General features: G+C 48.7%; 2 protein-coding genes across 3 annotated transcripts; one reads left to right on the top strand and one right to left on the bottom strand.

Moving 5' to 3' along the window:
- Positions 1–1,090: 1,090 nt before the first annotated feature.
- Positions 1,091–3,117, top strand: NPPC (natriuretic peptide C; the record flags this gene model as incomplete). The annotated part of the gene is made up of 2 exons (XM_082003352.1): positions 1,091–1,437; positions 2,830–3,117. The coding sequence occupies exons 1-2, from the start codon at positions 1,345–1,347 to the stop codon at positions 3,115–3,117; spliced, it is 381 nt and encodes a 126-aa protein (XP_081859478.1). The 5' UTR covers positions 1,091–1,344.
- An 11,787-nt stretch (positions 3,118–14,904) lies between these two features.
- COPS7B (COP9 signalosome subunit 7B) lies at positions 14,905–22,314 on the bottom strand (the record flags this gene model as incomplete). Of its 2 annotated transcripts, XM_082003606.1 has the most annotated exons (6): positions 14,905–15,063; positions 17,082–17,187; positions 18,439–18,641; positions 19,233–19,321; positions 20,868–20,943; positions 22,153–22,314. In XM_082003606.1, the coding sequence occupies 6 exons, from the start codon at positions 22,312–22,314 to the stop codon at positions 14,905–14,907; spliced, it is 795 nt and encodes a 264-aa protein (XP_081859732.1). The 2 variants fall into 2 exon arrangements, with proteins under 2 accessions (XP_081859732.1, XP_081859733.1); XM_082003607.1 differs by lacking the exons at positions 19,233–19,321; positions 20,868–20,943.
- Positions 22,315–23,939: the final 1,625 nt, after the last annotated feature.

Below are 23,939 nucleotides of genomic sequence, written 5' to 3'. Positions count from 1 at the left end.
CCCAGAAAGACCATGAAAAGGGGCAGGAGGAAGGGAGCAGCCTGGAGCTGACCCTGGGGAGAGCAGAGAGCATTCCCCTGGTCCCAGGGAAATGGAGTGCCAGGGATTTGGGGTGCAAATCCAACCTGGTGCAACCCATCCCTGCATGCTTCTGCAAAGGCAGGGGGGTCTTTCCTTTGGCCTGGTCACAGTAAGAGCATCCTCCCCGCTGGCTGGGTGCCAGGGAGGGTGTCCAGCTCCATCAGCAAAAAGCAACCGGAGCCCCAGTGCTGCCCTGTGCCAGGCACAGCAGCAGCAGTGGCACAAAGCTGGGTCTCCCGGCTGCTGAAGGGGAAGGGTGAGTGCAGGGGGGAGCCCCACCGTGTCCCCCGAGCCCCTGTGAGCCGCTGGAGTTAATCCCGAAATCGTATCTCTCTCCCGCACCCTCCAGCTGCCGGGGCAGGTCAGAGGAGGCCAGGCTGCACAGCCCTGCGGTGGGTCAGCCCTTGGGGTCCTGTCCCCAGCAGGGACCCTGTAACACTGGCTGTGCCCTGCAGAGGACATCCCCAGGGCCAGGGACACCATCCAGCCCCCGCAGGAGAGCGGAGGGATCAGATCACCCCCTCCAAGCCAGGGGACCCACCTGGGTGCCCTTAAGGAGACCCACAGCCCCCCACATCCCCCTGTGTTCCCAGCGCCCCTGCTAGGGAGGACAGTGACCCCCCTCCTGCCAAGCAGGGACCTGGGAGAGAAGTTGGGGGACAAATAGGTTCTGATTTAATCCTAGATGTGAAAAAAAGTGCTTTTTGCGCTCATTCCTGTCTTTTGGGCTTAACCCCCCACTGGGACCCCCCCGCAGCCTGTGACAGCCACCCCGGGCTGGCCCATGTCCTTCCACAGGGGGTCAGCAGGGAATTGGGGGGAGCGGAGGGGCCGTGGGGCAACCAGGCAAGGGGAGGACAGGCAACTTGCAGGGGGGTCAGGGGGTGGTTGGGGGAGGGTGTGAAGCCAAATGCCCCCCACTTTCCCTTTCTGCTCTCTAACTCCCCAAGCCGGTTGCCTTGGGCTGATGTGTCATTTATTCCTGCCAGGGGAGAGGGGACACCCCCCCCCCCTTTAAATTCCTGCTATTGTGGAGTGGGAGGCCGGGTTGGACCTGGTTGTTTAGATGACATCACCGAGCAGGTTGGGTTATAAAATGAATGAAGCAGAAAGCCCAAGTTCACTAGCTCGGCACTTCGCAGGCGGCAGGAGGGACCTCGGGGCTCCGCTCTGAACTTTGACTCCCGTCGGTCCCAGCCTCTCCCCGGGGCTCCCCTTGGCTCCCCGCTGCCCCCCGGCCCCCCTCTTGCCCGGCCTCGCAGGATGCAGATCTCACCCTTGCTGGCTGGTGGACTTTTACTCGCTCTGCTCTCCGTCAGGCTGGAGGCGAAGCCGGCATCTCAGCTCCCACAGAAGGTACGACTGGAGCTGCCCCCCCGGTTCTCCCTCCTCTCCCCATCCCGCCGAGGGTCCTAAGGGCACAGGAGGGAGATGTGGGGTGACTTTTGGGGTGGTAGAGTCAGCACAAAGCGGGGTCCTCCTTCCCCGCAGGCTTTTTGAGTGCTGGGGGACCCCCCTGCTTCTCCAGCCTGTCCCAGGAGTGCACGTCCCGGGGACGTCAGCCCCAAGGCAGGGGCTGGAGGGGGACACGCTGCGTCCCGTACCCTGAGGGACCGGGGCCAGGGAGGGCGGCAGTCCGCTCCCCGGCATCACCCCAGGCCCCGCTCCGTGCCGGGCGCTGGGAAGGGGGAGCAGCCCCGGAGCGGGGCGGGCAGCAGGTGCATGGCGGGCAGGGTGCGAGGCCAGAGCCCTCCAGGCAGCCCTGCCCAATCAGGCCAGGCAGGGGCACGCGCGGCGTCCCCCGGGGAAGGGGCACGCCAGGGAGCTGGGTGTCCTGTGATGCTGAGGAGGAGGAGGGATGCACCGGAGGCCACCGACACTGGGTGGCACTGCCCTGGGGGCCAGGCACAGAAACGGGGACACGGATGGGGGGTGCCCCAGGACAGCGGTGAGACAGGACCGGGGGTGTCCCTGTAAGGAACTGGGGTGCAGGCTGCCAAGAAACGGGTGATATGTGGGGGCAGGGAGATTGAATGGGGGCAAGCAACCCCAGAGCTTGGTGGGCAGCAGCCCTGAGCAGGGAGAGAGATGGGGTGCCTGGGAGATGGGGGCCAGGAAGGGGGTGTGCCCCCCATAGTTGTGGGTAAGACTGGAGGAATGGGGGGACCCAGAGGGCATTAACTGGGTGGGGAGGAGCAGAAAAGGGGAGCCCTGATCTCCCCACTGCTGCTGGGGACACTCTGCAGGAGGGGCTGCCCAGAGTAGTGTGAGCCCCCAGAGCTGGGCTGAGTGGCACTAAACACACACCCCCCCCCCCCACCCCCCCCCCAAATCTGAAGGGACCTGAAAGCTGGCAGGGGACGCAGTGACCCCATTGGGGTCTCCTGCCAGCTTTCAGGTCCCTTCAGATTTTGGAGGGGGGGGACGGACAGTGACAGCAGCATGGCTGGGGGGTGCATCACCACCAGCCCTTTTGGGGGGGGGATGCAGTGACCGGGGGAGTGCCGGGAGGGGCGGGAAGGGACCTCTATGGTGTGGGGTAGGGGGATGCTCTGACCCCAGGGCAGGGAGCATGGATTTGCCGAGGGGGGAGGATGCCCTGGGTATGCACAGACCCCAACCCCGGGTGTGCATCGGCGCGGGGAGGACACACCGGGTCCCTAACGGGAGGGGCGTCCGAAAACCTTAATGCGGGGGGGCGGCGGGGCGCTGGGGGGCGGCGGCGCTCTGACCCTCTCCCCCCCACAGGCCTCCCGCGGCTCAGCGGCAGCGGCGGCGGGTCCGCCCGAGGCGGCGGCGGAGCGGGAGAAGGAGCGCGAGAAGGAGCGCGGCGGCGGCGGCGGCGGCGGCGGCGGGTCGGGCCCGCGGGAGGCGCGGGAGGCGCGGGCCGAAGCGCGGCCGCGGGCAGGCTGGGCTCGGCTGCTGCAGGACCCGCCGGGCCGTCGCCACAAAGGGCTCCATAAGAAGGGCCTGGGCAAGGGCTGCTTCGGCCTCAAGCTGGACCGCATCGGCGCCATGAGCGGCCTCGGCTGCTGAGGGACCCCTGGCGGTGAGCGCGCGGGCGGGCCGGGGCGGGGGGAACGCCGGCGTGACCGGTGGGTTAAGAGGAGGACCCCAAAATTGGCCTTCACCGCGCTCCCACCCTTCCAGTCACCCTCTCGCTGGCCGGCTGCTTCGCCTGCCGCTGCAGAGGGGTCAGAGACCCCCCGCCTGAGGGTCTGGCAGCGCAGGACAGATTCCCCCTTCCGCGGGAACGCAGCCGCGTGTCCCCAGTTGCTCCCCGTGCCTGACAGACGCAGGTGACCTATGGACCTGCGTTAGGAGGGCAGGGTACCCCTAACGCCTGTGATGGGAGGATTAGTGAGGCACCTGTCTCACCCATGCTCCAATTCTTTGAATTTAAGGAAAAACATTACACAAGTTCCCCAGGTGTCTCCTAGTTGTGGGGACAGCCAAGGGTTGCGCTTTCCTAACTTGGGCTTTGCAGCCCAGCGAGTTACGGGAAACTGGGAGAAGTTCTGCCCACAGCACTCCACAGCCACCCTGCTTAGGGACCGACGGGCCAGAGAAGCATCGCCTCCCCGCAGTCACCGGTTTGGGAGATCAGGGCAGCAGCTCCCCTGCCAGCTCTCCCTGAGGGCGCTGGGGAGGACAGAGGCACCATGCTGGCCTGGTCCCTGCCAGCAGGTCAGACGCAGATGAACTCACACCTGGGGCAGCGCTTGCCTGCCGCAGCCCAGCCCCACTCACAGGGACATGCCTTGGCCCTGCAGGAATATAATGGGGCGCAGAGGGGACCAGATGCAGGCATCCTGCTGCTCTGCAGAGCAATGGGAAAAGCAGGGCCCAACGGTGCCCGCAGGACGCCAGTGCTGCTCCGTAGCCCTGCCCGCAGGGATGGGTGCTGCTCCTCTGCTCCCTCCTGTAGCAGCTCCTCAGTATTCCCAAGGAATTGCCCAGCTCAGGGCTCCAAGAAGCGCATGCATACTGTACAGCCAGCTCGCACCCATCCTCTCTTGTTAAATTCTCATCAGGAAAAAAAAGATTTCTGCTAGACCCAGGGCCAGGAGGAACAGCACGCTTCCCTCTGCCTCCCCGCTATGTGCCAAATAGCCAAAGCAAAGGGTGAGCTTCTTCCTTGCTTTAGCACGAGCAAAAAGCTCAGGGAGGGCTTCTGTTGACTTCAGCACGCCCCAGCCCCATGCCAGGATTATTCTTGCAGGAGTTTCACCTTGGGATGGGTAAGGGGTGTTGTATGGCAAGTACTAACAGGCGCTTTGTTTTCATCCTGCGCAGGGCTTTGAATCGTAGTCCATTTTCTCCTGTCGTGGGCAGGCAGGGCCATCCCCCAGGCAACGCCTAGAAGAGCAGAGACCCCCCCTGGAATGGACAAAAGATGTGGCTGTGTTTTTCTTTTTGGTACGAGGAGTCATGGCACCAGCTGTTTTGGTTTTGTTATTTTTTTAAAAAGTGCTCTCTATCTTATATATATTATATATACAAACACTCACCAAGACAAGGGACAGTGCTTTTCCAAGAGACTGATGAAGCCAGCTGTATAACATTGCTGTTTGTAAATTCATGTCATGCATAAATGTATTTATGTTGTAAAGCTATTTATATATTGTTTATAAAGAGATATTTATAAAAAATTATTTATGTAACTAAATGAAAAGTCAAGCATTGTAACATTTTTTGTCCTAAGTAGGTGAAAAACTTAAAAAAAAAAATCATTCCATGTGGCATTTTGTAACCTGTCTTTATTTATCAAATTCACATACAGTTTGAATGTCAGATTGATTGATTTTAATAGTTAAAGAAGAAATGGTTCAGGTGTTTTAGAAAAATCAGGAGCAAGAGAAAGGCCAGCTGATAGTTTAAGCTTTGATCCCATATGCAAAAGTAAACTTGTGCCCAATCCTGTGATGCTCTGACGGACCTAATCCTGCCAGGCGCTGCGTGCAGCTGCAAGCCTCTGCAGAACACAACTGAACTCCCTGGGAGAGCACGCGGCCTTGGGCAACTCATCTATCGCCCAGATCCTGAACGGCACCATGGGAATAAGCCCAACATGTTCAACAGCCTAGATCCGGATCGATAGATAGCAGTGTGATAAGAGCAGCATTTAGCCTAGACAGGTTTTAACCGCTTCCAGTCTGCAAGTTTGGGTCCAAATTTCATCCCGTAAATAAAGCTACCTCACTGGGTGCCGAACGGAGATGCAGTCTCTGCTGACAGCAACAAAGAGACGCACTGGATCTGGCCCCCGGCTGCACCAGAGGGAACAGAGCTTTATGCCGGAGGCACTATTATTCCAGGATCCAGCAGCTCACTAAGTATCTTGTTGATATTCCCATTTGCCAAACCTTTGCCGCTAAGCTGTAAAGCCCCTTCCTCCAGCAGATTTATTTAATGGTGCCTGGGACAATACGTAGACAGATCAAAATATACTGAGGGCTGCCGGGTAAGGATTCACAGACACAGCTGTTGCTACAGCTTCTTGCTCTGTAAAGTGCACGAAATAAATCGTTAAAATGACTCGAAGCTCCAAAGGAAACAGCAAGCGAGGGGGTGGGGAGCACAGTAAACATGCAAACTCCTGCATGAAGGCTCTTTGGCCTCATTCTTCAAAGGGGCCTTAGAGAGAAAGAGGAAAAAAAAAAAAAAAGAGTGGCAGGCGCCCAGCCCAGCCGTGACAGGAGTCACAAATTATGCCCTGACCATTGTAGTGGGCTGGGGAACAACAAGCATTATGTTCTGCTGGGCTCCGGCGCCTAGGACAGGGCAAAAAGAAAGTCACCAAGACCTAGAGGCAGAGAGATCCTTTTCCTTAGCAACCACCAGGAAACCATAGAAACCTTCAGCCAGACTCTCCCCAACTATTAGAGAACATTAGGTTTACAGAACAAGAGGATTCATCCAGACACCCAACAGCTCAATCATCAGGTTAGGAGCAAGCATGTGACAATTCTAGCCTCGTACAAGCAAAGCGTCTCCATCAGAGACAGGTACCCACCTCGCTGTGCCCACAGAATCCAGCTGGTGGGGAGCAGCAGCAGACAGACCACACGAGATGCTGCCTAAGGGGAACAAAATCAAGACCCTGGGAGGGAGGGAGGCAGGACGGGCAGCTGGCAGCTCGGTGCCCTGCCTGAGGGTCAGTTAGAGCCCCCCAGAGATGTCCGTAGCTAAAGGACCCACTGCCAGGGCTCTGTAAGGCAAATAAAACACCCGTGAAGGTCACCCTATGGGCTCCGCACATCTTTAGAGGGAAGAGGGGCTGTGCCAGGAATTCCTAAAGAGCTGCCCATCAGAGGGGACTGTCCACTGTCACCCAGAAAACCTAAAGGACAATAAGAAATCACTTACTGTCCAGACCTTACACACCAGGTCTGAACAGTCGTGTAAGAAGATCGTACTGCAGGTGCCCCTCAGGGTCCTGATCCTTGAGCATGAAGACAGAGTAGTGATCAGAAGAGAGTGCCAGGCTGGGACCAAGGTAGGGCCAATTCTCCTTCCAGCTTTGGCTTTTTGCTGCAAAGCCAGAGCTGGAATGAAACCATCTGCCTGGTGACGGAGGGCCTCTCCTCAACAGAGCAGAGGAAACACAGTCTCAGGAATTCACTCCACAAAATTTGACCACCTATGTGGAGCACAACCCGAGCTCAGGTTGAGGGAGAGCTCAGAGGCCACAGCCTGGAGGCACGTACGGTCTGGATTCCCATTTCTCTTCTGCAACGTAGTCCAAGGGGAAAGTGTAGCCCCACAGCACGGGTTCCTTCCATCCACCGCGCTTCCTGGAAAAGAGCAAGCCCAAGGAAAAGGACAAAGCTGCATTGCAAAGGGACACTATTTTGGCAGAAGGAGAGCAGTCAGAGCGAGAGTTCCCTATGCAGAGGGAGGGGATAACAGCTTGGCTCCTCACTTTGCTGCTTCTGCTCTGGCCAGGAATAAGTCACCCTGTCCCTTGGTGTGCTGGTCTCCCACCTGCAGGACAGGAACATCCTGCTCACACGAGGGGGTGAGCTGATGTGCAAGAGAGAAGGCAGTACTCAGGGCTGAAAGAGCACTTGGGAAATTTTCAGATCCACACAACCTTGGCACCCACAGGGCACAGCCAGACCAGTGGGCCTGATGGGCAGAGCGTGGCGTTGTGAGTAGAGGTCAGTTTTCAGAGCGCTGACAAGCACCTTCCTCGGTTCATCGGACAGGCCAGAATGGGAAACAGAAATGGTTCATTAGAGCATAGCAAGCACCTGATAAGGCCACAATTGGGTCTCCCTGACAGAGACTCAGTAGGAAACAAGGCCAGCAGGAAAGAGAGGGGCCACACGAATCTAATTAAGAGGAGAGGATGCATCACGTGCAGCAGAAACAAATTGATCTCATGCCACTGTCTCCCTTATGGGCCAGCTAGGTCAAATCCTCATGACATCCAGTAAAAGGATCCAAAGCCAGCACTGAAAAACTTCTCTTGCCACATCCCAGCCTGGAGACAGCAAACCAAACAGCAAAAGCTGTCCTGGATGCCAGCTGCAGCCTCAGCGGGTTGGCATGAGACGTCTCAACAGCAGGCTCAGAGAATGGCATTTAGCAGAGGTGTATACACACACCTGGAAGTGAGGGTGGCAGGAGTCCCAGGCTCCTCTGTCCACACTCAGGTCAAACTAGCACCCACTGGACCTACATGTTTCCTGCTCTACCAGCTGAAGGAGCAGTAGTCACGTTCAGCTCCCAAGTGGGAGTGCTTGTGACATGACACAGCAACAGCCTTGATTTCCCCTCTCCAGGAGCTATTCCTAGTGTGAGATGAGCCACAGGCCCCCAGCCTGAAAAAGCACACTGCTCTCCAGTGAAAAAGGACACACACTTTCTCCAGCACTGCTGTACAAGTACCTTGCAAAGCCCAAACAGGCCGGAGCAGACCTTGGAGCTCCCGTAACAGGGATACAGTTGTCTTCTAATGTGTGGGAAATCAGTTCTGTTCCCCCAGCTCGCATGGTACGTTTTTCCCTGGTACCATTAATGCAGTTTTTCCAAGGTATTTATTGCTTAAGTGTTACAAAGCCCAGCTCAGGTGACAGCAAATCCCAAACCAATGAAGAAAAAGAAAAGCCCAGAGCCCCAGAGCAGGAAAGCAGTGGAATTTTCCAGCTGGAAAGGGACTTGAGGCATTGAGCAGGGACTGCTGGGGGGGCAGCAGCGCACATGCCCCTGCCACTTGCTCTAGGACTTCTTCAAGCATGGGCTGCTTCCATCAGAATGCAGAAAAACAAAGGGAAGGGATCACAGGGCAGCTTCCAGAGGGAGCCTGCACTTGACACAAGTGCAAGTCAAAAACAAGAAGGGAATCAAATCCAGGCCCCTTCCTGTCAGTCAGCAACTAACCTTGTCAGAAGGGATGGCAGCATTAACCGAATCAGGTAATTCATTAGGCTGGGGCACACAGCAAAAGCCCACGCTCTCTGGAGCTCACTGTTTCTCTACAGTGAAAATCCAGGGTAATGAGTTGCGAACTGCCTTTGTAAATGACACTTCTGCAGTGACTCTGGCAGGCTGGCAGAAGAGCTAATAGGAAAATCATTAGGTAGCATCCCTTTGATATTGTTGAAAATGGCACAGGCTATTTTTCCTGCCCCCTCAGTAATTAACCTGGCATATTACCCATAGTACTCCAGGCTGATATTCCCACAGTGGACCACCTTATTTTCATCAGGGGAAAAGAAGGATATGGTGCACAGGAGGAAGATGACTTCTGGAAAAACTTAAAAAGCTTTAAGATTCCCCCCTCCCATGCACACGCATCTTCTTAATCCCATCAGCAATGAACCTCTGCCCAGCCAGGAGACCAAAGCACTTCACAAACCTCTGTCACAAAGTCAGCACGCAAGAGAGAGGCTGTCCCAGGAAACACAGCTGCAGAGGAGCTGATTTGCCCAAAGTTGTTTTCTGCAGCTGTAGCAGAGCTGGAATAGGACACAGCTCTGTGCTTTGCCTCTTATTTATAACTGTCCTTGACTTCCACTGTGCTAAAGCAGGCAACAGCCTGCACCTCCCTAGATGCAGAACAACACTGAGGAGCAATGCCTACCCACCTGGCTTGTCTGCCAGCAAGGAGAGGTGTCATCTCAACAGTCGTGATGTAAAAGGAATAGCATCACAGCTGGCAGGTGATCCTGTAGGAACTGGTGCTCTCTAACAGCTGCGAAGGTGACAATGAAACACCAAGACGTTACTTATTGCATCAGCACAAGGCAGCCTTAGGACTCAGCTGATCATCAGACTGAAACACTGGGGCTGGTGAGATAAACAGCGTCTTCAGGAAGAGAGTCTGGAGGGCTAGACAGCACTATTTCCAAACTTCATACCTGTAAAGATACGGCCCTATGGTCAGAGAAGCTCAAAATATTCACAAAAAGGCCGATCTCTGATGGAGCAAGGCTTCACTTCACCACCACAATCAGCTCTTCTGGAAACACAGATGTATCATGTGTGCACAAGCATTTGAAAAAATGCTCTAATGATACAGATTCACAAGCCTCTATAGGAGACCTGGAGCTGTGGAAGGATGTCCTACCTTCTACTAAAACTACACCAAGTGAGGACTACCAGCACAAATTCTTTTGCACTCTGTGGGGAAATACACATTTCAGGACTGTTAAATGACATTATGGCATCCCATTACCACCTACAATTTCCAGTGTGTGTGTTCATTCACTAGAGCAGGGACATTTTTTCTTCTTGACAAGAAAAAGCCATGGTCACAGCTATCACACTCATGCAGTTTGCAACCTGTAGCAAATACATAAGGGCATCTCACAAGGTCTATACACTGTGGGAAAGAGAAGTGTGTGTGCCTCTGTATTTGGAGACAGGGAGCAAAGTGCTGCTCTGCCTAATCCTTTGCCTCGTTCACTGATCAGAGATGCAGGTACCATCACAGTGCCACTAAGCAGCAGGCTGCAGCCCAGGCTAAGGGGTAAATACACCCTCTCTTTACAGTACACCTCTCTAGCTCAAATCACTTACCTCTGGTAGCTCTGTGGTATGGCCAAACTTGATGAAAAATCAGCAAAATGTCAACAGTCCCTGAGAGACACTGACCTTTGCCACAGAGCAGAGTGAAACAATGACATATTTCTAAAAACTCTGCTGAGAAATTCAACCAGACTGTCAGGTTAAAATTCCATAATAAAAATACAAGGTGAGGTTACAAGAACGAACTGAGATCACTCCAAACTTTAATTTACCTTTCTTGAGCCCCCTGGGTTACCATCTCTCGGATTATACAAAAATAAGCCAGACAGATTCAGGTTTTGGTTCCCTTGCATCAGGTTAGATGCTACAGAAGACTGAGGGCAGGTGGGGACAACACAACAACAGAAAACTTTGTATGGGAGTAGGTGCCAGAGATCTGGCTAGCTGGATCTATATAGCTGTGGGGCAGGTTCTTTAATTTCTCCATTTCCCCATTATTCAGAGTAATAAAGAGCAACACTGTTTCTCTCCATTGCAAAGCGTGCAATAGGCTCAGACACTGAAGTAACAAACAGCAGCACCAACAGACCTAGAAATGATTAAGCTTTGACTGTTTTACCCCAGCAGGAGGTGGGCTTTATGAGGTTTTCAAAATCAGAGGCCTCTCTAAACAGTTTAGATGGACTCATATACACCTGTGCAGAACTGAAAGTTTAGGAAAAGTCTGGTTTACCCACGTGATATATTACATTCTAATACAACTATTGAAGTTGATGGCACTCTCCCTTCTGCCTCCTCTGCAATGAGTTAAGCCCAACTTCCTTTTTGCACACATGGACCGATGCATTTTCCCCTCATAGGATAAGCAGAACACTAAAAACAAAAACACCGCTGGATTCTGTATCATTTTCCATTCCTCCAGGAAAAGAAAGCTGTTCAGCAAAATTCACTTTGCAGGGATGGTGGGAGAATGGCCATCTCGTACCACCATTCTCTCCTATGGAAAGAAAAGTTTCATCTTCCCCAGCTTCGTTCTGGAGAGCGGCTCTGCAGGTCCTACTCCTGTAACCTATCCATGGAGAGAGACCTGCAAGCCTGCATGCAGTTCTACAAGCACCCATGGGATTCCAGAAGTCTGCACAAGACTAATTGCAGGATGGGTCTCAAATCTGAACACAGAAGGGTCTGTCAGCATCACTGATTTCCCCTTCTACTCTCAACAGAAGACTAAGCTAGCATTCAACTTATCTAGCATTCAACTTATCTAAGGAGGTGAGCAGGGAAGTAAAAGAACAATAGATTTCTATCCCAAACTTTTTTCCGTAAAAAGATGGACATCAGCATTGCTTTATCATGTTACAGAATTGCCTGATGTTAGCTGATATCAACTGAGTCACAGCAGGAATGCCAGGGACATTTGTTAGCATGAGGCACAGCTTTAGGGCTAGGGCAGTCTACCAGCACCGCAATCAGCCAAGATCCTCTCTTCCATTTTCCAGCTCAGTGCTCAATTCCGTATTAAACAAGCACTAGTACAAGTGGAGCTGCAGAACACGAAGCTAGACAATAAAGCCCTGGAGAGCAGAGGGAAGGCAGCTCCATCTACTTTGTCTCCCTCTGGGTGGAGGAGGCAAACAGAAGTTCAATAGCTGAAACTCTGTCCTGCTGCAACCTTGAAGTGAGCTGCAGCTGGAAGAGCCCATTGCTGCCATAAAACAGAGGGGGCAGGATGCTCTCCCCACATCAGGGACCAGTGTCCAGCTCCCAGTGGGCACATGGAATACATTTGAGTCTGCATCAAATCCACCTCTGCTTCCACCTCCCTCTTGTCCCCCTAGCACAATTAAGCTCCCCAGGCACTCCCCACTCAAAACTGCCCACAATTCAGCCCCCACTGGCCCTCAATTCACAGAACTCTCAGTTGCTGCCCTCTCCCTGCAGTCACAGGAAGCCAATGCAGTCTTTATCTGTTGTCCTTCTCAAACAGCATAGCACCTCCTGCATCCTTCCCTGTTAACAACTACGCCTTCTGCTTCATTCCTGGAATAGCTTCTAACTCTTTCCTTCAAGCCAGATTCATTAACCAGCTGCTGCAGAGCTGTTTGCCTCCCCCAGGTACTCTGTGCATGTCATTTGTTAATGACTCATCTCAGCCTGGGCTCATTGTAAAGACACCCCCCTCCTTTTGCAGCACTGAGCGCATTGCTGGCACACAAGGAAAGCCAGACATGCAAACAGTTCCATTCCCTCCAATACCCCATTCCCTTCTCAGTCATCTCTTGCCATCAAGCACGGGACAACTCTTTATTCAAAGTGCTATTTCCTCCCCTGTTTCTTTCCTGATCAAAGGCAATGTGTATGGAAGCATAAATAAGATCACTCCCAGCCAGGCTTTGAGAACAGCAAAAACATAAGAACTCAAAAACTTCCAAGACACTACAGAAGTTTCAGCAAACTAATGTGACTCCTGTAATTGGCAGGGAATAAACACCAAAGATGCCAAATACACAACTATTGCCCCAGCAGACTGTGGCTTGCCGAGGAGCTAAAACAATTTCCAAAGGCATTGGTATTCTTCCTGCCTCTCTGCAGGACTGATATTAAAAATGGGAAGGAAAGAAAACAGCTAGTGAGGACCACAGAACCTCTCTTCACTAGTCAAATCTAGTGAGGAACTGGATGACCAATACACTGCAGCTGCCCACATGGGAAGCCAGAAACAGACTCACTCCATCTCCATCACACAGATCTATTATACTTGGGTACACAAAGTCCACCTACACCTCATGAGCAGCTGTCAGCTAAACACTGGGAGAAGCTAGTACAGAAACAAGTACTGCCACTGCTTGTGAACCAGTTCCCTGGAGACATAGGGGAAAGCTTCGTGCTCTGGGCTTATTCACTTAACATCCTTCACTGGGAATTTTTTGGCTAGCATTTCTAGGGGGGAAGAAAGCTTGGAAAGAATCAGAAACCAAGGGACTTGACCCAGAGGCAACTGGATGGGAGGTATTTAGATCCACCTCTTAAGATTAAAAGCTGGTGTGCCTGCACTGCAGAAGGACGGGAATTTACTTTCACAAGTGCACAACAAGTCCTCTGGCTGAGGACTGAAAACACGCAGATGGCAAAGAATTCTGGTAGCAATAAGAGGAAGGCACGTGCATTGCACAAGTGCAGATGACAGCTGGCTGCAGGACTGGAGAATTGTCAGAGTCCTCTGTTGAACAGCTCCTCTGCCCGCTCATGGAAAGCCCTTCTCTTTACAGCACGGAGTGAAGTGAAACGTAGGGGCCAAACCACAAAGCAGTACTCTGCTAGACCCAGAGGAAGGAATCGACTGGCCTAATACAGAGCCCAGCTACAAAACTTCCACAATCAGGCATCAAAGCTATTTAGGCTCAGGACACTGGGCTCAGCTACCGGCTTCGCCACAGATCCTTCTGCACAAATTTGGACAAAGATGAACTACTGACAAAATGGGAAGAGCACTTCCTGGCCTCCTGGACGCATCAGGGAGATTAGTCAGACCTTCTGATAATTCAACATCAAGAACCACGTAAATCCTCAAGTGAACAAGTGCTGTTGGACTACAGGCCTAAAGCAGCCTCAAAGCCAAGAATCCAGGCTCTGATGTTAAATCAGCATTTTTAATTTTTTTTTCTAAAATGTGCTTTTTTGTGAATTGTTGTTTCAATACCAACCCCATCCTCCCCCTTAAAAAAAAAAACCCACACTTTGCCAAATGGTGCAAATCACCCGAAGTTAGTCTGCAACAAATAAAAAACACAAAACAAAGGCTGAAATGCTTTAGAATCACAATAATGTACAAAAAAAGGGAAGAAAATACAACCTGAAAGTGTTCAAAATTCAGAAAAACTAGTCAAGTCCACTGCTTCAGCAAGGGGATGCTGCTGCGACCCCTGCCAATGGGTCCTGGGCCACCAGCCTGCCACGATGCTAAACGGGCTTTTCTCCCAAGCAGACCGCTGTCACTAGCATCCAAGGAAGAGCGAACGCATTACCCTTTGAAGGAATCAATGAGGGAAACAACTCACAAGCAGCTCTGGGAGGTCACATCACACTCAGAAGGAACACAGTTTGTAGTATGCCCCTAACTACCTGCAAGAAGGAAGGCTTAAAAGAGCAGCCTACTTCCTCCTTATTGTATTGATACCTCAGAGATGCAGAACAGTGCTTTAAATCTGTGAGAGATTAAAGGGCTTAGTAAGGGCAGTAAACAGACAGTTAAGTAAACAGCCCAGCACTGGATCTCATCTTCACAGAGAGAGGTAGTGTGAATTTCACCCCAGTTTAAAACAGACAGGGGTAGCGGAAAGGCTGAAGACTTCAGTGTAAAGCAGTTCCTGGCCTAGAAACCTTCCTGTGCTCCCTTTGGGAATGAAAAGATCTGTGTTGATGGCTTCCTCACTCCCAGCCGGGCTTTGGTAGCCACACTTCAACCCTGGGATTCAGACACTTGCTACAAAAGTTCTCCCAAGATCTGATTTAGTACAGCAGCTTCCTCAAGGTTAAGCAGCAATGAGACTGGCTGGGAGGGAGCAAAACTGTCCACAGATATATTTTTTCCTGTGCCCCTTTTGGTTAGTCCCTCTCTTTAGAAGCCTCTCTTTACAGGGCCAGAACAGGGACACCCTGGAAATTAATAGAGGCTGCACAGTGTAACTTAGCCAGGTGCTGCTAACTGGGAGCTGTATTCAAACAGGGCTTTTATTTGCCAGCCTGGAAGGGACTAGCCCAGAACCCACTGAAAAAAGGAGACGCAGGCCCTTTTTCGCTCCTCCTGTTGTCATTCCTAGCTGAAAGACATTTAGATGGTATGTTCTAGTGACGGCTGGAGACCAGCCCTTTGACTTTGGACATCTTCTTTGTGGGCTGCCTTTGTTCTGTGTGTGGAGGGCACTCTCGCTCTACCAGCTGCTGTTCCATCTCCTGTGCCGACGACGAGGCTGTAGCTTTTAATGTTTTCTTTATGTTTGTGACCTGGCCAAGAAGAGAGAGTGAATCAGCACCTGCTTCCTCCTCCCCTTGCAGTTGAAACTCTGCTCATAAACATACTGAAAAAGCCCTGGAGTATAAAGTGGAGATTATAAAATAAACTCTCCCACCAGAAACATGCTCTGCATTTGAGTTTATTAAAGATAGTGTTTCATCCTCACTTACAGCCAGGGTTATTAATATTTCCAGTCTGGATCCAATACAGAATAACTAGAGATTACTTTTTTTTTTTCTCCCTAAGAGACAATGGCACAATATTGTACCACCTTTCTGGCTGGCTGGAGGGAGGGACCTACTACTGCCTTGGTGCACAAGGCAGCCATCCTACCATTATGTTGGACAGAAATAGGAAGGACAAAGAGACTGTGAAAGAAAAACTTACACGTAGGACAGCACTCAAAAAGGGAAAATGCCTTTTGGCCTAGCTGGCTGGCTGAGCTACAGATATTTGCTAGAAGCAGGAACAGAAACTGGTTTCATGGGAGGCAGCAGTAGTGCTTCTGCCACTCTGGCTGAAAAGGAGATACAGCACCAGGCACCATACTCTGTCCCCTGGAACCCTGTAGGGCTCACCAGGAATACAATGACCAAACTTTAGAAAAAAAACACACCAAACACAGGCCAAAACAAGTTTGGGAGTCAGGTGTGCCCACTCCAGCCCAAAGGCATCTGGCAAACCAAGTGCGCTACTGGATGCCAATCAGGCCGCTGAGCATGTGCTGCTTCAAACGGCAAACATAAACGTGCAGGGATGCAGCGCTCTGCAAGAAATAAACCCTGAGCAAGTGTCTCGGGAGGACCATTTTCACCTTTACAGCTGTATTAGCCAAGATTTGTCTCACAAGTAAATACACATCAGCAGGGGCTAAAATGGCGTTCCCGTGCTGCCATCTACCGCCTAGCTGTGCATGCAACAGAGGCAGGAGCGCCCAGGTCATGCTGCTGAAGAGCATGTCAGGGCCCTGTCTGGGTGCTCAACTTGATCCCAAGAGAGACTCCGAAGGAAGCTGCTGAGGGCACTTTTTGCAAAAACAACAAGATTCAAGAGGTTTTTGTTAACTACGCTTTCAGGTTTAAGACAAAGTAAACTTTTTTCCTTCCTGCCTGCCTCATACAAAAGGAACAGAATTGCATCAAAGCTCTGTGTTAAAAGCACGCTTTTCCTAACAAATCCATTCAGGAAACCATATCTAGTGCAGCTACCTATCCTAAATTCATAAAAACTTATTAATGTCCTGGTTTCAGCTGGAATAGAGGTAATTTTTTTCCTGATAGCTGGCATAGTGCTGTGTTTTGGATTTGGGATTAAAGTAATGTTGGTAACATACTGATGTTTTTAGTTGTTGGTAAGCAGTCATGGACTGTCCAGCTTCTCGTGCTGGCCTGCCAGCAAGGAGACTGGGGGTGCCCGGGAAGCTGGGAGGTGACAGAGCCAGGACAGCTGTCCCAAACTGACCAAAGGGATATTCCATACCATACGACGTCATGCTCAGTATGTAATCTGGGGGAGTTGGCCAGGGAGGCGCCATGGCTCGGGAACTAACTGGGCATCGGTCAGCTGGTGGTGAGCAACTGTGCTGTGCATCACTTGTTTTGTATATTCTTTTATCATTATTATTATCATTATTATTCTACTCCTTCTCTGTCCTATTAAACTGTCTTTATCTCAACCCACGAGTTCCTACCTTTTCCCCAACCTCCTGATTCTCTCCCCTGGTGTGAGCAAATGGCTGTGTGTTTGTTTTAGCTACCTGCTGGGTTAAACCACAACAATAAAAGAAAAGTTCCAACCTGCTCAGAGTGGGCAAATTTGACGTTTGTGGTGTTACTAGCACATGGAAGCAGATGTGTCTTTTTCCTATCCCAAATCACATCTGATTTGCATGATTGCTAGCCTGCTTCAGAGAAGCCATGACCATTAACCAGGTGTTATCAGGTGTTTTCTTAAGTAAACAAACATTTATCAAAAAGCATAAAGCAGTCTGAAGTGCCTCTGTACCCACCTCCATCTCTACCTGCTGTTGAGTTCGGTGATGGTTCTCTTTGTATTGGTTGGCTCTAAGTACTTGCTGCTCAATTCCTAAAAGAACCGCTTCACAACCATCACACCTGCAAATACAAACAATGTGAAACGGTGTTTACAATTCTCTCTGCAGCAGCTCAGTCAGGCAATCTGAAAAGTCTTGCTCGCCAAAAATTTTAGGAGATTATGAAATTTATACTTCCTGCTTAAGATTAGAGTTCCAAAAAGCTGGCAAGAAAAAACTTAGCTGTTTACTCAATGTATTTCACAGCATTCTTTAGCTAGCCCATGTTACTCTTACTTGCCCATCCAAAATTGCAGGTTCAATGCATTCAACTTCCTCTTCAAGCAGGAAATTTTTAAATAAAATTTTAAAATAAAAATTTGAGGGAAAAAACCCTCAGATTGAGAGAATCCCCCTGCCTGTTAAGTGTTCAAAAGAGAAGAGCACTCCTCCAACACAGAACGAGTAACTGGAGAGGACAAAAAGGGAATTGGCAGTGGGTTCATTGTTACCTTCCAGACAATGCTGTAAGGTCCTGGAAGCTTCCAATGCCCTCCCACTGTGACAGGATTGAGGGAGTTGGAGTAGAGAAGCAAAAAACCTGCCCCCACCTCAGGACAGCATATTTGCCCAGCAGTTTAATTACTTTTCATGCACCCATTACCTAGGAAGCTATTCCCAGTCAGCTCAGAACCTGCCACAGGCTCCACAGTCTACAGAGGAATTTGGGTGGGAAGGGAATCCTACAGAAGATGAGAAGCAGCTTCCTGGCAAAGGTACAAAAAGATAGTACCTCAGTCCCAATATGGTTGCAAGCAGCCTGTATTTGCAGGAACAAAGAGAAGGCAAAGGCATCTGAAACTTCAGGTTTGAAGAGACATCCCTTCAAAGAACTGTGATTCTCTAGAATTTGCCCATGCAGTTCTCATCACAGTAAAAAAGGCTGAAAACTAATGGACAGTTCTGGTTTTGTTATCAAGTGAAATGGCAGAAAGGGGAGTAGCTCCCACCATAAGGCCATGAGTCCAGTTTGGCACGTCCGTTTGAAAAGGCCTTGACTCCTCGCTAGAGTTCTGCCATGTAAAAGCTACAGTGAGAGCACACTCTCAAGACCTAGTATAGTTTGACTTGATACATAACACAAACTGAATCCTAGATGGGATCTTTGAAAACTTGTCCAATAGACTACTCCTGCAAGTCCCTACTCTACAGCGTAAGACTCCTGATTAATGGAACATGGTGAAATTGAGCCAGAACTTGAAACCTTGAGGAATAAGAAAAAGACAGGACAAGCTAAGTACAAGGAACAAGGAAGGTAGAGAGACTGCCTCACCATTCCTGGAGTGTTTTGACAATGTTACTGATGTCCTTCTTCTGAATGTCTCTGCCGATACAAAAATCCACCTCTAGCACCTGGTTTCGTTGATCCAACTTCCCCTGGATAATATCTGTATAAACCGCTTCAATAATCAGATCTTCCAACTCCCTCAGATTCCTCATATCCAGGTCCTTCAGCAACACAGAATAGGGAATGCACTAAAAACAGCAAGTCCAAAAATAAGTTAACAGTCCTACAGCCAAAATGAACAGCTACATCTCAGAAGGTCAAGACCCAAATATTTATTGTATCCTACATTTTAACCTGCAACTACAGCAGTGACTGATCATGGCAGAACAAACGCCTGCTACTAGACTATATAATATTCTGACTCAGCTTTGGTAATTCCTGAAGCTTTGGCATAGCATGTTCCGGAGGAAAAAAGGTAATGGGATTGTAGAAGAAATTAAGAGCATTGATCAGTTTTCTCTAGAATAAAAAGTCAATGTTTTTAAGAATGATTCTCTACCTCCAGCAATGAGAGAAGCCATACAAAGTTTCCCACCCCTTATTGACGAATTTGCATGGCACTTCAGACACCCCCACACTTCATCCATGGGAGTCCACTAAGTTCATGTCCCAAATGCACCATAAGAGAACACTGTACATTATAGGTACTTTCTGAGTTGCAGGATTTTTTGGGAGTACTCATGCAGTCCAATATAACTTCAATGCTATGGAATTGATGCCATTTTCAAACACAAAAACAAACAAAAAGACAACTGCTATCATACACAGTGTTACTTCACCTTCATTCTGGAAGCCAGGCTTACAATCGTCAAGTGTTTCAGCTTGTTTTTCTGAGTTGCTGTTAATTCAGGCAGGTTATCTTTGTTTGCTGTTAATATTAAAAAGACAAGATTCAGGACTTTCTTTCAAGAATCATATAACCCAGGCTGCACAACTGCACACTAGTTACACTACACTAAACCCCAAAAGGCCAAACTCCTTCAGCTACTGTGGGTGCCAGTTAGCGGAGAGAGCTGCCACTGATGACAGATTAGCACACCTGGGGAGAGACAGAAAAAGTTACAAAACAAGCTGGCAATTCCGTTCTTCTCTGCTTCTTTAGTAATTCTGGTTTTGGAATTAGAATGTAATTCACATCTACACAAGTGGTGTCCTGCCAAAACAGTCGGTCAATGCTTTGTTTCTACCATCAAGTCATTTTTATTTCATTAATGAGATGACAGAATAAAATCTTCTCCCTTTGCTGATCTGGTTGTAAATACAGATGGTTTTATTTCTCTGAAGAGCTGCACAATTTAGGGTTGAAAGTGTAAAGTACCAGGCTGAGGAAGAGGGGAGACATTATTAATCTAGATACTTAAACGGCCTCACTGTCAATGTATCATATTCATGTACCTCATGAATATTTAAAAATAGAAAGGAAACTGGCAGCTGTCCAAAACAAAGAATCTGCTTTAATGGAAATTAGTGTTTCGGGGTTCTCCCATCAATCCCACCTCATTCAATGCTCTACATTTTGATTACTCTTCCCCCTTTCTCCTTCTTCACTAAAAAAGGAAGAACAAACTACGCTGTCACATGCCGGGACACAAGACCCATGCACAGCAAACACATCCTTTAATCAGTCACAGATTTCATGAGAGTCGTGTTGCTCCACAGCCACTGGAATTTCCAGTCCTTGCACTTACAGATGCCACTTCTCCTGATAGGAACTACATAGCTCATTCACCACAGTGATAGCCAGCACTATGACAGAATTATTTGTCACACTCTGTAATGGTCTGGATTAGGCTGCTACCCACAAATGAAGTATTAAATTGTGGCAGAACGGAAGCATAAGCACCAGAGATAAAAGCACATCTCAACAGATACTAAGATGATTCACACACAGTCCTTCTGAAGCTGTAAAAAAGTCATTATTTCGATTGTATTCTAGCTAAGAAATGTTTAATTTTGTTTCAGCAATGCCGTCACAGAATAAAAGGTTACCCCATAAACCATATAGGTTTTTATAAATAATGAAGAACAATTTTATCTAAGTTTTCTGCAGCTTCTATAACCAGTGACATCTAAATTTCAAAACAGATGTCTGAAATTGCACTTCACAGAGGTGTCAGTGAACATCAATGAATACTGCTACAGACCAATACAATCCAGTGCTGCAGCCCAATCCAAACCAGTAAAATCCTGTAGTCTCTAGCCTGGCTATAGCCCTTCCTTCACATTTTAGCAATTAAAAAGCACATATGACCCAAAGACCCCCTACAAACAATTCTCCTCCCAGGCAGATTCTGTTCTTGGACACTTTCACCTAGCCACACTAGAACAGGTACCACAGAAAGCAAAGAACTGCCTCTGACAATTCTAAAGGGCAACCCAGTCTCATAGTCTGCAAACAGGCTGCAGTCTCTTACCTACATAGTCTGGGTACGTTCCGTATGCAAACAGATTCAGCAACTGGAAATAAGCAGCATTAGACCCTTCAGCAAGCTGCATGGGAAGAAAACAAAAGAAATTCCATGTAACATTGTTAACAGCCAACATGATACTGGTAGGCAACTTCTCCAGAGAATGCTTTAAGTCTACAGAGGACAAGCAGTACCCAGAAAAGCAATTAGGTACCGATCTTAAAAAGCTGGACCCTTTCTAAGACCTCATGAACAGCAGCAAATTTCAGCAGTTTCAGAGTCAAGATGATCCAGCCATTTCTATGCACTAGAACTTAACTGCAGTTTGGACTGGCAACTGTTTTGTGCAGCACCTTAGGAGGTAAAAGAAAATGAAGACTCTTAATTTCAGCTGGCATCCAGGGCCAGCTCTTCTCATCATGTGACAAGCAAGCAGGCAATGCTGTTGGTTGCTTAAGCATCCTTGCTATTACTCGGAAAACTAAAACAGCTTACCTGCAGAGCCACAAAAACTTCAAAGCAAAGCAAGCTAGCACATTTTAAGTTGAGTGCATTTGAAAGTAACAGCACTCCCCCCACATGCAAACACTTCACTGGAATAACTGCAGCACCAAGCAGTGATTTTTACTGAGTGTTTTTTTAATATCATTTGCTGCACACAGATCCAGGGAAAAAAACATACTTGTGATTTGATGATGAAAAACCAGAGGCATTTTTCAGCATATCTGATAGCCCATTTGGAAAGACAAACTTGCTGTACGCCACATTACCCCAGCTGCAGAGATACTCAACCTAGATTCCCTCATTGTAGTAGAGGGGGGTGCTGGCAAGGCATTCTTAGCAAAAGCTCTGGAACTTATGTTCCACCTTGCTTTGAAATGGTTTGGATTTGGTTACCACCCAGGCCTGATACACTAGACATCTGTTCACAAAGACTTTTGGAGAGCGTTGAAGTTATGCTTTCCAGGACAACGAAGGAGTAGAAAGGGATTTTTTCATTGTTGGCTGGCTAGGTGCCTTCTTAAAATTGTTACTGTATGGCTGCCAGGTTTTTGCTGTATTAGCAATCACATTAAGGTAGCAAAACTTTATATAGGTATTTTTTAACATCTAATATATACAGGCAAAAGCAGCATCGATCTCTCATAGACAAACATCTCAGAACCAAGATAAGTCACACCAGGCCCTTCCTGGCACAGAAATTTCATGCACAGGCTGTCTGTGGGAACTTTTGGGGATCCCTTATACTGGAAGAGCAGAAGGGGCATTAGGATAGAAACTCATCTCTTACCTCTTGCACATTTGTTAACTCCAATAGCTCTCCGAAGACATAAACCCCAGGAGCCTCCAGCACTTGATTTATAAGAGCAGTCAGGGCTGAGCCACTTGTACCTTTGGCGAGTAAAATAAACTGCTCTAGAAGATTGCAGGACGGTTTCTGTTCTCCTGCCATTCTAGGTTTTCAATCTGTCAATAAAAGAACATTATATTAATACATCCTTTCTCCTCTGATGAATTCTGTCTGGAAGTGGATCAGAAGGTTAAGCTCAGCATAGTAACATTTTGGTGTCAGGAGAGCCAGGTTTTTCTTCAGCATTCAGAGGGCAGGCCAGGAACCCAAGCAGGTTTGAATGCTCTTTTACCTGGGGAGCAAAAACAATTCACACAACACCTGAGCAAAATTTCTGAAGACTGGTCAGCTCCCTAAAAGGATCTACTCCTGCTAGTAGGAAAGGAGTTTAGAGTCCATGATGTTTTCAGATTTTTCCTTCTGCTGATGCTGCCAAATAATGCCAACTGCACAGATGTTTATTATTACCTCTATTAGAGGCCACCTACGACTTCCTCACTACACAGCTTCAAAACAGCAACTAACTTAATTCTCTGTGAAGAATTTATCCACCTTGTAGGCCCACACATCACACCTTTTCCTTTGATATCAGCTATAGACAAAGCATGTGTATGTAATTCCTCTTGCTTTCTTAACCTAAAAGGCAAAAAGAACTGTGACCTGTAAGTAGCTTACCAAGTCTACATTGTAGAGTTAAAGTGTTTTGGGTTAACTGGAAAGCTTAAGTGATAAAAATACCCTTTCTACAAAGGCTCTACTTAAGTCCCTGTAAAAAGAGGTCTTTGTCTTCAGCTGTTGCCTGACATTTCTGGTGTGCATGTTGTCTCCCAGCACAACATGTTGCTTTTGAAATGTAAAATGCTATTTATTAACAAGTTCAACAAAGTTATTTGTTTACAAACAACGAAGAAAAAGCTTCCAAAGCATATTATTCAGACAACAAACAAAGAACTTTGCAGATAAGGTTTTTTTTGTGTTACGTTTGTATTGGATAATTGTGGTGAAGAAAATCAGACACCAGAGAACCTGTCTCATTCTCTGTGACCACTGGGACCACATCTGCCTTCGTGGTGGTGGTACAGTCACACAGGTGCTTGCACAGTTTTACCATGCCTAACCAAATTAAGACTTGTGAAGGCAGGGTAGCCTATTAGACCCACAGGTACAAATGGTCCTAATCTGAGCAGACAATCTTTTGCGCTCTCCACAAAAAGTTTTCTCGTTCTCCGTGTAAAGTCTCTTTGGGATTCTTTTCATCAGTCACACAGGCAGCCTGACTGAATAGTACCTCAGTTTTGACTGAGAAATCCCTGCAATGCAATAACACTCAATGTGGCTTCCTAATACACCTGAGGGTGCATCAATAACACTCCCCACTCACAGATAAGGAAACAGACACAGAGGATAGACAATTTTCTCAAGACAGTGCATGAAGTGGGAGCTGGGAATGAAATCCAGACTTCATGGTTCCCAAGCCATTGTCCTCCTTCGCAGATAATCAAAATGCACACTGGTGTATGAGGTTACAAGTCTGGCTACCTGTATACATGCCCTGCTAGGCAAAGAATGACAATTCTTTGTTCCTTTCCAAGTTAACATTCAAACAACTGCATTGCTATTGCAACCTGTCTGCACAACCATGTCACCGGGACTACCTCGCTGCTCTTTCCACATCTGACTTACCTGGGTGAGAAGTGACTGAAATAGACATGTAAGACACTTTCATG

This window comes from Phaethon aethereus (assembly GCF_964289735.1).
Source record: "Phaethon aethereus genome assembly, chromosome: 9".
NCBI classification, from domain to species: domain Eukaryota; kingdom Metazoa; phylum Chordata; class Aves; order Phaethontiformes; family Phaethontidae; genus Phaethon; species Phaethon aethereus.
Note: the sequence above shows the minus strand (reverse complement) of the source record. Positions and strands in the feature narration are given on the sequence as shown.